The sequence below is a fragment of the Microcaecilia unicolor genome, chromosome 14 (genome assembly GCF_901765095.1).
Source record: "Microcaecilia unicolor chromosome 14, aMicUni1.1, whole genome shotgun sequence".
Classification (NCBI taxonomy): Eukaryota; Metazoa; Chordata; class Amphibia; order Gymnophiona; family Siphonopidae; genus Microcaecilia; species Microcaecilia unicolor.
The window spans coordinates 43455589-43472054 of NC_044044.1; the positions used below are offsets into that span (position 1 = coordinate 43455589).

The 16466-nt window shown below is 44.4% G+C and overlaps 1 protein-coding gene across 2 annotated transcripts in view; it reads right to left on the minus strand.

Moving 5' to 3' along the window:
• Positions 1–16466, minus strand: part of RNF115 (ring finger protein 115) — a 49381-nt gene that overhangs the window by 15866 nt on the left and 17049 nt on the right. For both annotated transcript variants that reach the window (XR_003940018.1, XM_030187652.1), the window contains exons 3-5: positions 14076–14127; positions 5431–5642; positions 3218–3289 (exon numbers count right to left, since the gene is read on the minus strand). Coding sequence is in view for 1 of the 2 variants with exons in the window: in XM_030187652.1 (XP_030043512.1) it covers positions 3218–3289; positions 5431–5642; positions 14076–14127 (336 nt within the window). In the remaining variant the exon portion in view is untranslated. The remainder of the gene's footprint in view (positions 1–3217; positions 3290–5430; positions 5643–14075; positions 14128–16466) is intronic.

Genomic DNA, 16466 nt, shown 5'->3' on the forward strand with positions numbered 1-16466 from the left:
TGCTAAAAAATCATCCCGCACATTCCTTAATCTTCATTTCCCCAACTGTAAAGGTCTAAAATGCAAACTAACGCATGCGTCAACCTTCTCCTACCTGAGCACATAATTCTGGAACACGCTGCCGCGCAACTTAAAAACGATCTATGAACTAACTACCTTCCGCAAACTACTGAAGACCCATCTCTTTAACAAGGCATACCAGAAAGATCAACAAATGTGAACTCCTATACATATCTCCAGAACTGTCTTACAATATTTGCTTGTTGAACTACTATCATGTTTTATCAATATCATGTTACCCAAGTTCCTTCTGTAATACTACATGTATATTTTTCTTATGTATTTCCACCATTCATGATGTATTGTAAGCCACATTGAGCCTGCAAAGAGGTAGGAAAATGTGGGATACAAATGCAACAAATAAATAAATAAGAGACAACTTTGTCTGTTGCTGCCACACTGTTCAAATAGAACAACGCACAAATGAGCCAGTCATCGAGAGACGGATGAACTCTTGATTCCCTGGCACGGAAGGAAGGCTGCCACCACCACCACCACCACCATAACCTTGGTAAACATTCTTGGAGCTGTGGCAAGACTGAAGGGGCAAAGCCCTGAACTGGAAGTGACAGCCCAGTACGACAATACATAGAAACCTCTGATGCGGCGGTGAGAAATTCTCCCACTTAAACCAAGGCTATAACTACTCTTAGTGTCTCCATGTGAAGCAGGACACTCAGAGGCAGCAGTCTAGATCTTTGAGGTCTAAGACCGGATGAAAGGTGCCTTCCTTCTTTTTGGTACAATGATGTAGACAGAGCATCTGCCTTGTCCCTGTTTGGCCTAGGGAACTGGAACAGCCTGGAGCGCCAGAAAAGAATCTACGGTGGCCTGAACCTCAACCGCCTTGGCTCCCTTTTGACAATGAGGCTGTAAGAAGAGAGGAGTGACTGTGCGGGAGAAATCTAACTTTTAACCTTCTATAAGAACATCCAGAACCCACTAGTCTGATGTGATTTTGGCCCACTCCTCCTGAAACTCCCGAGGACACCCTCCCACCAGAAGAGTGGACAGCCTCACATCATTGCAAAGCTCTGGAGGCATTGGGCGCTCTGACTGAGAGGACTTCATATCCACACAAAAGGAAGATTGGCGTGCCTGAAAGCGGGACTTCTGATGACCAGGCTGGTACCCTCCGTTTTGAAATAGAAATCGAGAGCCCCCTGAAGACCAGAGGCTTTTGGCTTATTTTTCCCCCAGTTCTTTCACCAAGTTACTGAGATCTTCTCCAAATACCTACCTGCCCTGAAAGGGTAGTTTAACTAGCCACGTCTGATGCTGCATTCACCATCCAATGCCACAACCAGAGCTGCTGACGTGCTGTGATGGCCAAAGATATACTGCAGGCTTTAACCTCTTAGTCATAAATAGAATCCGCCAAATAGGTGGACCCCGCTTCCAGCTGGGTGTTATGGAGCCAGTCTTAGGTTGCTGACACCACTTCAGGCATGCTTTTGCCACAAATGAGCTGTATACTTGTCACTTGAAGGCCCAAAGAGGCCACGTCAAAGGCTTGTTTCAGCAAGACTTCTAGCTTCCTATCCTGTAGGTCATTTCGAGCAATGCCCCAATGGCAAGGTGGTCTTAGTTACTGCTGTAACTAGGAAGCCCACTTTGGGAAGCTGAAATTTATCTTTCTCCTCCAGAACTAACAGGTAAGAGGTAAGCTATGGTTCTTCCCACTCTCAGCCCTGTATCCAGTGAGACCCATTCTGCTGTAATCAGGTTCTGAATGTCTGGATGCACTGGGAAGGCCTTAGAAGGACCTCTAAGCCCCCTCACGATCAACTAAGATGGAACTTCTGATGCTGAAGCAGAAGGCTCCTCAATGGAAAGCACTGCCAGTGCCCCAGAAATACGAGTACTGAGCTCCTCTTTACCAAACAACCTCAGTACTTTCGGATCATCCCCCCTCTTCAGGAGGGAGCTCTTCAACAATGGCTCCTCTGAATAGACAAGAGGCCACATCAGATAAGAAGGTAGAAGCAGAGATAGCCTCATCTGCCCACTCCTGGAGGTCTAAACAAGATCTTAGGAGCTGGAAAGGTAGGTAGTGGGGCGAGAAACTGAAGCACCTTGCAGCAAATCGGACTATCCTTGCTTCAGTAAATAAGCCTGGTGTAAGAGCAATATGAACTCTAGAGAAAAACTAAAAGATCCCAATGCAGTTGAATGCTCTATCAGGCCCTGAGGCTGTAAAACAGCAGCTGTGCTCTGTGCTGCTCCTCATTGCCAGTCGGCCCTCGCAGAATTGCACCCATTCCAATGCTCTCTTGTATTAAACTGTGCACTGGCCCTGCCGGAGAACCTGAAGACCCCAGCATATTCAGATGCTGCACCAAATCCAAATGTGTTACTGCCGTTTCCTCTGAGTCCCACAGGATTCCTAGTTTGCATGCACTGCAATACCCCAACGCCGCTGTGGGACCTGCCAGCAGGCAACACTGCTTAACTGCCACCGTGGAGTCGCCATTCACCCCAACTGTCACAAAAGCAGCACAACGTGCCCCAAGTGGAAGTCAGGATCCCTTCCCTGCACAAGTAGAACTTTCAGTCGGACAGCTGCTCACCTCAAGCTCGGTCTCCACAAGTCTAACATGAGATGAGAAAGGCTCAGGACTGATACTTTGTCCCACGCTCTCCACTCTTCAGCAGCCTCTTTCCTCTTTTTTTTTTTTTTTAAGGCTGTTGTGCAGGAAAAGGAGAGCTCCACAGAAAACAGGGAAGAGAGGGAAAGAGTAAATTCAAGAGGCACCAGAAACAGGGCTCTGAAGATCTCAGATATGACTGCAGACTCAAGCCAAAGCCACCTGCAAAGCTCAACTGGTGACCAGTTACCAACTGGACCGGAGTGTGTTCATCAGCCTACTGGAGACAGAAAATACCGAGGAGCTGGAATGGATATCAAGAGATGTCTCAGCTCAGTTTTCTGTTCTCTATCTCCACTGGCTGGTTGATGGACACAACTATCCCACAGGTTCTGGAATAATGGGCTACGTAATGGAAAATGCCTTTAATATTTCAGTAAGGGCCTGAAGAGGGACCCCCACAGGAAATTATCAAGAGAACATAAGGATTACAGATGTGATGCATATTTCAGGTTTTGTCAAATTAAGATAGAGATGTATAGCAAGGATGGATCAAAGTTCTTACTTACCAGGAAAACGGGTGTGGGGATCCAGGCATCGCAGAGTTTGCAAAAAAGCCTGCAAAGATCTGCTGGAGTAGACTGTCCAGAAAAAGGACAAAGAGTAAGCAGACAAGTTGGTACAAAACATCCACAGTGAAGTGTCAGACATTTGAGGAAGCACATTTTTAATATGTTCAACAGTCATTAATCAGCCTGTAGAGACTCCTACATATCTCATTATCTCGATGCCTCCAGCACGGCCTTCATTTCTAGCTAGTGCAAGGGAATCCTCGGTGGGACGGGAAAAGCATGTTGAATCAAGATCCTCTTAAAAGTGCCTAAGAGCTGACTCTGCTTCAGATGTCAATTTAACTCCCCCTCCTCTTTTCCAGATTTCAAAGTCACAATATGAACTGCCAGTGGGACTATGTATCTGGCTCACTAAGGGCAGGTGTTTCCATGAAAGACTTGGCCTTCTCACAAATCTTTTCCAGTGGCCACAGTACCTGGGTCTTCTCACATATTACATTGTGAGCTAGAGAGCTGCATGGGAATGGCGTTAGCAGAAATCCTGTGGGAATCCCCTCCAGGTCCATAGGTCTCCCGTGGGGAAGGACGCAGGTCCTGCAAAGGTTCCTGCGGAAGTGTAGTGCCAGGCCAGCCTTCCTATCCTTTCCTTGTGTTTCTAAGCTAGTTTATTAATAATAGCACTAAAAAAAATTAATGGATATGATTGATAGCATTGAAATCCCCATAAGCACTGAGAGGAAGTTATCAACATGGTCTACTGTTAAGCTGGGTTATTTAGTACAGGGGACAGGCAGGGATGGAGGGAGATTACTTGTGGAGACGGGCAGGGATGGAAGAGATTCCAGTAGGGACGGGCAAAATATCTGTCCCCATGCAACTCTCTAGTGTTAACGGTAACCATCCCCCTGATACTCAAAAACTATTTAACTGGCCAGGAATGGCAGCTGGCTAAGTACCATTAAACTGGCCAGGTTTTTCAGCAGGATATGACCGGCCATGACCCGCTGAAAATCCACAGCTAGCAGATAGCCGGTTATGTCGCACGATATAACCGTCTATGCACTGATTTTCAGCATGAGCTCTGCGCCCATGTTTGGCTGTGTGCATACCTGGTATTCCTTTGGCCAGTCTGAACTTGACTGGCCAGCGCCGAATATGGCTTGGCAGGTTAAGTCCAAACTGTGCAAAAATAAACTGGATATTCAATGCTGTCACTGGAAACAGCCTGGCGCTTGAATATCTGGTATCACTGTGAACTGAAGAAGTTAGCCGGGCTAATTCCCACTGTCTGAATATCGGCCCCCATACCTTTAAATACCCTAAATCAACTAGGCTCAGTTATACAACACCAGACCAGACATAACATCACAGAGCAGTTTCCATTTATCATGCCACTATGCGTATTTGAACAGAGGAAGAATCTAAGTTAGCACTGAGTGGGTGAGTATGCAGCTCGCCACAAGAGGCATCACTGGAAAACCACAAGGGGAGAGACCTAATGCTTCAGCAAAGCTTGCTGGGAAGTGTAGTTTTATGGAGAAAATGTAGACAGCTGCTAAAGAGGGAAGCAGAGAGAACATTTATACAGCAGATAGAGACCTGCAGTCTGCTCAACAGTCACATTAAATTATCAATTTGTGATTAAAAACCAGACAATCCAACAATGTTAAAAATATTTTACTCGCTAAATTAAACTTCAAGATGTCCTGCCCTCCTCCACCAAGTTACACATTCAGACCAGGAGGTGAGGGTGCATCAGGAAACAGATCACACTCTGCACAGGATAACCTAGTACAACAACAACAAAATGATGGCACAGCAGATGAGTTGCTTATTAATGTACAGGATCAGATGTTCTCTCACTATCAAGCCTACTAGTTTGGTAACCCCTCATATGCATACCTAGAATGCCTTGAGTCATGGAACAAATGGAATTTTGAGTAAAAAAAATTTTTTAAAATGGAGAAACCATGCTTCTGTTCACACCTCATCTCTGCACAGGGGAGAGAAATCCATACCTCCCACTGCTGACTTACTAAGGGAAATACAGAGGTCATACTTAAGCATGGGCCTTAAAAGTGCCCATTACTTGCTCAGGATGCTTGGCAAGACAGGTCCTTGTCTGACACAAGGGCATAACTAACAGGATTTTTATTTTGGGGGGGGGGGGGGAAGGTGCCAACCTCTATAATAATAACCCTGCTACTTACCCTTCAATAGCAGGAGAGCGATCAGGGCGCGAGCTGCCTCGCGATCGATACCTCCGCGTCATGGGAAGCCGCGAGGGTCTAGTGGGCCCCCAGAGGTCTGCGTGAGCTTGGTGCCCCCTTTCATTGTCTCGGCTGTCCAGATCTAGGGCACTGCTGTTCAGGAAGGGTCTAAAATCAGGAAAGAACATCGTGTGGTCCAAATGGTCCCAGAGCTGTTAAAAGGAGAAAATAAATAAAGCATAAGAACCATTAAGACAAAAAAGGTAGGGGAAGGGGCATAAAGTTCAAAACATTAGGAGATAAAGACTGGAACAAAAAACCAAAAAACATTTTAGACAAGGCAGCATGCTATCTGCTATATGCTCCCTGGATTTGAAACTGTTCCATAAAATCACATATGCAAGAGCTGGCAATCTATCTCCATGCAGCAGATTCTCATATCCAGAGAAAGGCAGGAGACACAGTAGCTCTTCATGTATTTTTAATTCCTTACAGTTCCCTTAGTGCCAGGGTTAGTGGCTCATTATGGCCTTACAGATGGGATGCAACTTGAGAGCACAATGCAGTTTACACAGCATGTAGCTGATCCCGAGTTTGGCAGTGGAACTACAGAAAAAGCAGAAGGGACACTGTGCAGGACCGTTCTAGTCCCGCATCCAACCCCATGAAAGGGACACGAAACACAACATGTACAATCTAGCCTGCAACCTGGAAAAACCCAGGGGTGTCTATTTTACTATTAAAAAGGATATGCTCCAGACCCACAGTTCTGTGACGCAGCACCTGGTCATCCGAACACATTCTACAGGCACCAAAACCCAAGTATTAGCTACTTTTTCTTATAAACAGGGCTGCAAAAAAAAACAACTGTTCAAATCTTTTGTACGTTCATGCATCATCCTCTATGTTCACACATTATCTTATAAGGTTTAACAATATTCAAGGTGTCTCAATACAGCAGGACAGATGGACGGACGCATGAACGGACAGTGAAAAAGGATACCTGTTTGTTCACAGGCCTTGGAGGGACACAGTAAGGAAAGCAGGCTACCCAACCCGCTGCTGCTATTTCAACTTCTAAACTGCCTTCTCTTTCCTGATCACAAGCTTGATGGGGGCTCTCTGGACGTACAGCAGAGCCTACCTTCCTATACTATCCCTCCTTTCATTTTTTTTGTAAATTTATTTATCGATTTCTATTATTAAACAAGCAATAATATACTTGTACAAAAAAGTTCAGTTAAATTAAAATGTTAATACAGAAATATAAGAAAAATTATTCTATTAACCTCACTCAAATCCACAATTCGAGTTCAAGATACCTAAACCATGGAGATCAAGGAAATACTAATTAAAATTTTATCGGCTGTGCTATCCCTCCTTTCATTATCAATAAATGTACTTCCTTATCTCTCTCACTACCTTTTCCTTCTGTTCTTTTTAAGCTTTTGATTTCTTCTTCCTCTAATAATGTAATGTAACCTCAAATTTTAATAAACTTGAATTAAAAGCTTAAAAATATATCTATTGTGCACTTGGGGGGTGCTGCTCTACCAGACTGTTCTCTCAACCAGAGGCCATGCTTCAATGTCACGAGAAAGCGCTGACTGGGCATGATGCAGCCGAAATGAACAGTCCTGCACGATGACGTGATCTTTACTGCATATTTCCCCATTTGTATGTACTGAGAGGACAAAGCCTCGAAGAAAGGAGAGGGCTCACCAAGCGACATCCGCTTTCAAGATAAGCACTTATCTAGTCTGGTTCTCAGACCATATGCAAGAAATGCTTTTTGTGAAGGTCCTGAAAACCAGACCCATGCTTGGTCCTTATGGAGAAGCCCCTTATCCAATGGATTTAAAAACAGACTCACAGTGAAAGGAGCTTTCAGAACACAGCAGTTACTATAAGGCTAATATTTTGCACAACCTGTATAAAAGAGAAAAAGGGGGAAACAAATCACATTAAAAAGAAAAGCATGGAGTGGAGGGCAACCTCGGTCCGAAACCCAGTTGGGTTTTTAGAATTTCCCCAATGCATATGCAGGAGATCTATCTGCATACAATGGAGGCAGTGAACACAACTGATCTCCTGCATATGCACTGGGGAAATCCTGACTGGTTTGTGGCCCTCGAGGACCAAGGTACCCACTCCTTATATAGAAGGACCTGCCCATTAGACCAGCGGCAGCTGTGCCTGGCCACACAAAAGGCACCTGGGCTCAATTCCCGGTTCAGCAAGAGATGCAGCGGACGCAACATTTACAGCCCCTGGTACTGAGGAAGTCAGCTATTGAACAACAGTAATATTGAGTGGCTGGATTCAGGGCCCATGATTGCAGGGCTTTGGGAGCTACCCCGATGCACGGCTCCTGTCACTGTTGTGAATGGACTGGAAAGACACCGTAGGAAAAAAAAATCCTCAGGGTATTGCAAACAAAAAGGCTCACAGTGGCAGACCAGAACCTGGTTCCGATTTTCCAATAAGCTCGAAGCCCGAAAGGAGGAGGAAGAGGAAGCAGCCAAGTCAAAAAAAAAAAAACTTCCACCAATCAGCTTTGACTCAGTCTGGATTGCAGGAGGGTCAGCCACAAACCATAAACGTCAGATATATTCATATTCCACCCACCCTGCACCCTACTGCTGGCTACTGGGATCAGAAAGACACAGGTAAACAAACCGTGCCAGACTGTGCTGCTTGCAAACTGGAAATTTGACATTCCCAAACAGCAGAATAAATTGACTGTAGAAAACATGACGTCTAGAATCAACTGAAACAATGCTTGATCTGCTGACCTTTGCCGGCACCCTGGTCGAAGTTGGGAATCTTGGAAGAAACCCACATATAAGCTGAAGTAGAAAAGGATCACTTGCCTTTTCTGCCCAAGAGTTACGGAACAGGCAGAGTCAACTCAGGTACCAGGAATACAACATTCAATATTTGAAGTAACATAGTAAGTGACGGCAGATAAAGACCTGAATGGTTCATCCAGTCACCTTCATTATCAAGATTTAAAAATCAACAATGAACATATTATATATTTGATCATGGTCTTGGTGTTTTCTGAGACATAGACCATAGATGTCCGCCTAGCTCTGTCCTTATGTTCCAATTACTGGAGTCATCGTCAAAGCCCAGTCCAGCCTATCCAAATCAGTCTTCTCATTTGCGGGACAAAGACTGTAAAAGTCTTCCCAGCACTGTTCTCACGTTCCAAACCATTGGTGTTTCGCATCGAAGTTCTCCCCAGCCCTTTATAAACCAGATCGCCATATGCGGGACTCTGACCATACAAGCCAGCCCAACACCAGCCTTAGTTAATGCAGCCAGAGTCACAATCAAAGCACCACTTGACATGCAAACACATATGCAACCCGTTAAGTTTTTTTTTTTTTTATATATAATTATCTAATTAGAGATCCTCTGTATTCATCCCACGTCCCCGTCCCCCCCCCCCCCCCCCCCAGGAGATCATTCCAGGCATGTACCATCCAATGTACCACAGAGAGCTGGAACATCTGATGCCACATAGGCAGGTTTGAAACTGTGGCATACACTCAACTTCTATAACTGGGCCATACAGACCGTTGCTGGAACTGTGCTGGTGCCATACATGGTGATAGAGTAGCCAAAAACACAGCTGGCTACTAGAACAGCACTATATAACTGACTTGGAACACTAGGACAAGTAGGTGACTGCTGAAGGTAAAGAAGAAATTCGGCTATTTCAGCCGCACATCATAGCTGATCGTGCAACTGTATAAAACAGGTGAAATACCAGTACTGTGCAACCCATGTGGTTGTTATAGGCACAGAAATAAGCGGCTGTTTAAGCTGAGTAATACCGGAAGTTGTTGCAACTACACAACAGAGGTGTAAAGCCCTGCCCCTAATCTCCCCCAAAAAGGACCAAGTGCACCTAACTCTTGGATCAGTTAGGGAAGAGGAGAAGGTACACTTAAGCCTCTGGACTACTTATCGTGTTTCAGAAATGTATTCATGAGATCAACAATTTATTCGAGTAATCCTCTGGCACAATATCACATGCCAACCTAAGAAGGCAGCACATCCTAGACTGGCACCCTTCTGCTCCTCTTCTCCCCAGAGATAAGAGTGGTCCATAACATGTTATGTTTATGATTAAGTTTGATATCCTGCTTTAATTTTCAAAACAAGTCAGTTTACAATCTAAAATACATTACATACACACATATACATAACAAAATAATAGAAGTCAGAACTCCATTTCTTACAGGAAAGCCTATCCCATACACACCAACTATTCCTCAATACAATCCATCTTACGTTGTAGCATCTTCAAATTCCCCATCATACTTTCTCAAATGCCTGTTTACAAAACTATTTTTAGAAACACTTTAAACTTCTTAGGATCTGCCTCACCACATAATAAATTTTGGTAGATTATTCCAAAGGAATGGTGCTAACCAGAGGAAAGCTTTTTGTATGATGCAGCATGACAGCAGACAAGCATAAATACAAAGGTCATTGTTAACAGAACACACTATCAGGCTTATTTTCGCAAGATGGGCGTCCTTCTCACAGGGTCGCCCAAATCGGCATAATCGAAAGCTAATTTTGGGCATCCTCAACTGCTTTCTGTCACGGGGACAACCAAAGTTCATGGGGGTGTGTCGGAGGCGTAGTGAAGGCGGGACTGGGGAGTGCTTAACACATGGGCGTCCTTGACCCATAATGGAAAAAAGAAGGGTGTCCCTGACGAACACTTGGGCGACTTTACCTGGTCCTTTTTTTCTTACGACCAAGCCACAAAAATGTGCCTTAAATGACCAGATGACCACTGGAGGGAATCAGGGATGACCTCCCCTTACTCCCTAAGTGGTCACTAACCCCCTCCCACCCTCAAACAAAAAAAAAACCAAAACATTTTTTTCCAGCCTCTATGCCAGCCTCAAATATCATACCCAGCTCCATGACAGCAGTATGCAGGTCCCTGGAGCAGTTTTAGTTCTGTCTTCACTGAAGAAAATCCTGGAGAAGGACCGCGAGGGACTGGCAAAAGTACACCTGAGAATGGATATAGCACCGTTCACGGAAGAGAGTGTGTATCAACAACTTGGAAAGCTAAAGGTGGACAAAGCCATGGGACCGGACGGGATCCACCCCAGAATATTGAGGGAGCTCAGAGAGGTCCTGGCGGGTCCTCAAAGATTTGTTTAATAAATCCTTGGAGACAGGAGAGGTTCTGAGGGACTGGAGAACGGTGGAGGTGGTCCCTCTTCACAAAAGTGGCGATAGGGAAGAAGCTGGAAACTACAGGCCGGTAAGCCTCACTTCGGTTATTGGAAAAGTAATGGAAGCCATGCTGAAGGAAAGGATAGTGAATTTCCTAGAAACCAACAAGCTGCAAGATCCGAGACAAGATGGTTTTACCAGAGGGAAATCGTGCCAAACGAATCTCATTGAATTCTTTGACTGGGTGACAGGAGAATTAAATCAAGGACATGCTACGGACGTCATCTACTTAGATTTCAGCAAGGCTTTTGACACAGTTCCCCACAGGAGGCTCTTGAATAAACTAGAAGGGCTGAAGATAGGACCCGAAATGGTGAACTGGATTAGGAACTGGTTGACGGGCAGACGCCAGAGGGTGGTGGTAAATGGAATTCGCTTGCAGGAGAGAAAGGTGAGTAGTGGAGTGCCTCAGGGATCGGTGCTGGGGCCGATTCTGTTCAATATATTTGAGAGTGACATTGCCGAAGGGTTAGAAGGTAAAGTTTGCCTATTTGCGGATGATACTAAGATTTGCAACAGAGTGGACACCCGGGAGGGAGTGGAAAGCATGAAAAGGGATCTGAGGAAGCTAGAAGAATGGTCTAAGGTTTGGCAATTAAAATTCAATGCGAAGAAATGCAAAGTGATGCATTTAGGGAGTAGAAACCCACAAGAGACTTATGTGTTAGGCGGTGAGAGTCTGATAGGTACTGATGGGGAGAGGGATCTTGGGGTGATAGTATCTGAGGATCTGAAGGCGACGAAACAGTGTGACAAGGCGGTGGCCGTAGCGAGAAGGTTGCTAGGCTGTATAAAGAGAGGTGTGATCAGCAGAAGAAAGGAAGTGTTGATGCCCCTGTACAAGTCGTTGGTGAGGCCCCACCTGGAGTATTGTGTTCAGTTTTGGAGGCCGTACCTTGCGAAGGATATTAAAAAAATGGAAGCGGTGCAAAGAAAAGCTACAAGAATGGTATGGGATTTGCGTTCCAAGACGTATGAACAAAGACTTGCTGACCTGAACATGTATACCCTGGAGGAAGGAGGAACAGGGGTGATATGATACAGACGTTCAAATACTTGAAAGGTATTAATCCGCAAACAAATCTTTTCCGGAGATGGGACGGCGGTAGAACGAGAGGACATGAAATGAGATTGAAGGGGGGCAGTCTCAAAAAAGATGTCAGGAAGTATTTTTTCACGGAGAGGGTGGTGGATGCTTGGAATGCCCTCCCGCGGGAGGTGGTGGAGATGAAAACGGTAACGGAATTCAAACATGCGTGGGATATGCATAAAGGAATCCTGTGCAGTAGGAATGGATCCTCAGAAGCTTAGCCGAAATTGGGTGGCGGAGCAGGTGGGTGAAGAGAGGTTGTTGGTTGGGAGGCGAGGATAGTGGAGGGCAGACTTATACGGTCCGTGCCAGAGCCGGTGATGGGAGGCGGGACTGGTGGTTGGGAGTCGGGAAATACTGCTGGGCAGACTTGTACGGTCTGTGCCCTGAAAAAGGCAGGTACAAATCAAGGTAAGGTATACAAACATGAGTTTATCTTGTTGGGCAGACTGGATGAACCATGCAGGTCTTTTTCTGCCGTCATCTACTATGTTAGTGGGTGCAGTGCACTTCAGGCAGGTGGACCCAGGCCCACCCCCCCCACACCTGTTACACTTGTGGTGGTAAATGGGAGCCCTTCAAAACCCACCACAAACCCACATGTAGGTGCCCCCCTTCACCCATAAGGGCTATGGAAGTGGTGTACAGTTGTGGGGAGGGGGTTTGGGGGGCTTAGCACACAAGGTAAGGGAGCTATACACCTGGGAGCAATTTCTGAAGTCCACTGCAGTGCCTCCTAGGGTGCCTGGTTGGTGTCTTGGCATGTCAGGGGGGACCAGTGCACTACAATGCTGGCTCCTCCCACGACCAAAGGGATTGGATTTGGTCATTTCCGGGATGGGGGTCCTCGGTTTCCATTATTGCTGAAAATCGGGGATGACCATCTCTAAGGTCGAACTAAATTTCGTGATTTGGGCGTCCCCGAACGTATTATTAAAATGAAAGATGGACGCCTGTCTTGTTTTGATAATATGGGTTTCCCCGCCCCTTCGCCGGGATGTCCTGCGAGGACGTCCTCAGGAAAACGAGGATGTCCTCAGGAAAACTTGGGTGCCCCTTTCGATTATGCCCCTCCACGTGTTATTTTCAAAATTAAAAAAATATATATATCAATCCTAAAAAGTAGGCAGCCAGTGAAAATGCTTATATAAATGATCATATTTGCAAACCCCGCCTGACAACTGAATCCCCGCATTTTGTAATGTTTGCAAATGCTTTAAATTTGTCTTTGTAATACTAGCATAACTCATATTTACATAAGTTAATTTTGAAATCAGCAACGCATGTATCAAACCTTCATCAAACCAATGTCCCACCGCCCTCAGCTGTCTCAGAGTATAAAATCCTGTTCTTATCACAGAAGGAATTTGCTCATCAAAAGTTACATTTGGAATCTACGATGATCCCTTTTCACTGGGACCATTGTTTTTCCAAGCAGAATGGTGTCATCTGTGGCAGATTAAGTTTTTTCAATATTCAAGAACCAGCTGATCAACACCTCTAAAAACTATTATACTGGGCTGGCAAGCACCTTGCACCTCTGGCAAAATGGGATGCGATCTGTTTATTCACTCTTACTTTTAACATAAAACCACTGGTCTGGCACAGGCTTTAACAGTCAACTCCCAACACAACTCAGTTTAAAAACAAATGAGAATATGAGTAAGAACAAGTCTTCAGACTTATAATCCGCTATAAAAGTCTAAGCGGAGAACAAACCACATACAAAGTACAGCAAAATAACACAATAAAAATTATTTCTTTCCTCAAAACTATACAGAAATTTGCTATATTACTCTTAAAATGAAACATACTGCAAAATAAATTCAAATATTACTAACAGCTAAGTAATATCATATATCAAAGGAACCAAAAGCCTGAAAAAAAATGAGTTTTTAAAGCTTTTTTAAACTGAACCAAGAAGTTCAATGGGCAACACATTCCATAATTTCGGACCTTTGATGAAAAGAAAAGATGAAATCGACCTATTAAATCGTGAGCTTCAATCAGGTTCTAAACCCAAAGTGTCTTGCTGTCTCAATTCAAAGCTGAAAAACCCTCACCAATGTAATTTAATTGCATCTCTTCACTTTACAGAGCATAATTCGTCACCCTTAGACTGTTAACACATTTCTAAGAAAACTGAGCTGAGCAGAACTGGGAGGACAACAACCTTATGACAACATATGCCCAGTCCAGCTTTTGGGAAGCAACCTCTCCTTCCTCCCACCCAAAAGCCTTGCTAAAGTGCATGCAGACATACATGACGGGAGATTCTCACCTCTGCAAACTGCGCCGTGTTGTCATCTACTCCGCTGCCACCATCTAGGAAACTGAGGCACAAAACAGGACATTAGAAGCCAATTAACACGCTCAGAAATGCCCCATCCCCCGCCAGCAACTCCCAAAATGAAATGCTCTTAGAGACACAGCAAACATGTTTCAGTGCAATAGCCCTTTGTACATGGCTAGTTTATTAAATTTGAAAACAGCCTGTAGTTCCAAACACGAAGTAAATTATAGTTCCCAGCACCTAGATCTTTGAGGCTACAATTTCAGAACCTACTGAAGTTTTGGCTTTTTTTTTTTTTTTTAGATTTTGGATATTTTGTGTGTGTTTTTATACTTTAGCATAATTTTTAATGTAATTCAAGAGTAATGCTCTGTTATTTAATCTTGTGAACTGTTCTGAAATACTGGCTGAAATGGGATGCAAATATTCTTATGTTATGTAAAGGAAGCAAATCTATGAAGATGGCAAAGACAGGGCCCCTTCTCACTTGGGCTGCTGTGAGAAGCGATACCAATTTAAAAAAAACAGGGAAGATAAAAATGCCAAGTAGCTTAATTGTATTACCCTTCCCTTTTTTATAATTCAAAGTAGTGATTTTCCCCTTTTCGGATTTTAATATTACTTATCCAATATAAACTGCTTAGAAAAGTTTTATTTAAAATATCACTTACAAATTGCTTAGAAAAGTTTTATTTAAAATATCACTTACAAATTGCTTAAGTGTGAAGTACGGAGCTGGGTCATAAGCGTGTGAGAGGTTTACAGTAGTGATATCAGGAGTCACAGCCCTGTAGTCTGACGCGTTGTTGTATTTGGGTAAGGGAACTGGGCACATGAGCATGGGAATTTTGACTTAAATGGGGGTGGGGGGGGGGGGGGGGAGGAGGAAGAGCTGCCCTTCAGTCTGTGAGGAGCTTGGGGACAGCATTTTATTATTTAAAGGATGAGCCAGATTTTGGACTGGATTTGGAGTACAGGTAATTTGAGGAACCATATGAGTTCAGTGTCGATGGGGTTGCTAAGAAGTTTTCTGCAGCAGCCTAACAGTTGGATCAGGAAAGAGACGGACCGTGTTTCCCCAATAAAGAGGGGCCTGCACTGGCTGCCAGTTTAAGTTTCAGGTTGTTAAGAGGTTGACATTGGCTAATGAGATTAAGAAGGGCTTGGGGCCGACATTTGTGTGTTTTAATTTCACAAATAACCATTCTGACCAATTTATTTTGTGCACGCTCTCATGTGATGATGAGGAGTGCCATATGTCATGTCTGGGGTGTCAAGAAGAAATTAGACCTTCATTAGTCCTTCCCACTATTCCAGAACCTGTACGATAGTAGCATCCATCAACCAGCAGGTGGAGATAAAGAATCAAAAACTGAGCTGCACCGAGACATCTGTCTTGGCACCTAGTCCAGCTCCTCAGTGTTTATTTTATTTGGATTTATGTAGACTAAAAAAAAAAATCAATCTTAAACAACTCGCTAACCTAACACTAACCAGATGAGCAAACATCTCTGGACAACTTGTAGAAAACAAGAACAGGAAACACCATGCAAGGTGACAGTTGTTATTTGACCTATTACTTTGCACTGACTAAACATCTCAGAAACCTCGAGTGGGTCTCTGGAATAATGGGAAGGACTAATGAAAAGAAAATTACCAGGCAAGACCTAATTTCCCCTTCCATTAGGAAACTTCCCACTACTCCAGAACCTGTGGGATGGTTCAAAAGCAATCCCTAGAATGGGTGGTATCCTAGCACCGCCGTACTGAGGACAGAGCATGCCGCAACATCTGCCCTGTAGCGCTTGGCAAATGAATGCAGCATCGACCACGTCAACATCTTGCAAATATCTGCTGGAGACATTAAAGGTAGTATCTGCTCAGGATGCCACTGTATGCCTCGTAGAATGAACCTGCAAGGCCTGGAGAGACTGCTTCTCTGCAAGTTTTTTTTTTTTTTTTTAAATAGACTATAAACGATCTAGCAATTGTGGGCTTGGAAGAAAGTTAGAACTGTGCACATGGAGACCCCCACCTCCAAAAGTGGAGAAAGGGATCCCAACAAGAGAGCCTGAAGCGCCAAACCCTATGTGCCAATGCAACTGCCATCAAGAATGCTGTCTTTAGTTTAAGAACTTTCAAGGAAGCCTTCTAGAGTGGCTCAAAAGGAGGCTTCGGTACAGCCCGAAAGACTAAATTAAGGTTCCACTCCAGACACAGTGTATGAAAGGGAGGCTGCACGCATTAAATGATATCTGGGTGAGCCGCAAGAAATTTCTTCTGTAGTCAGCCCCTGAAATGATACAAAGCCCAACACCAATCCTTTCTGAAAGTCTGCCTGGAGAAATGCTAGATGTGCACAATCTGAGCAGAGAAGGA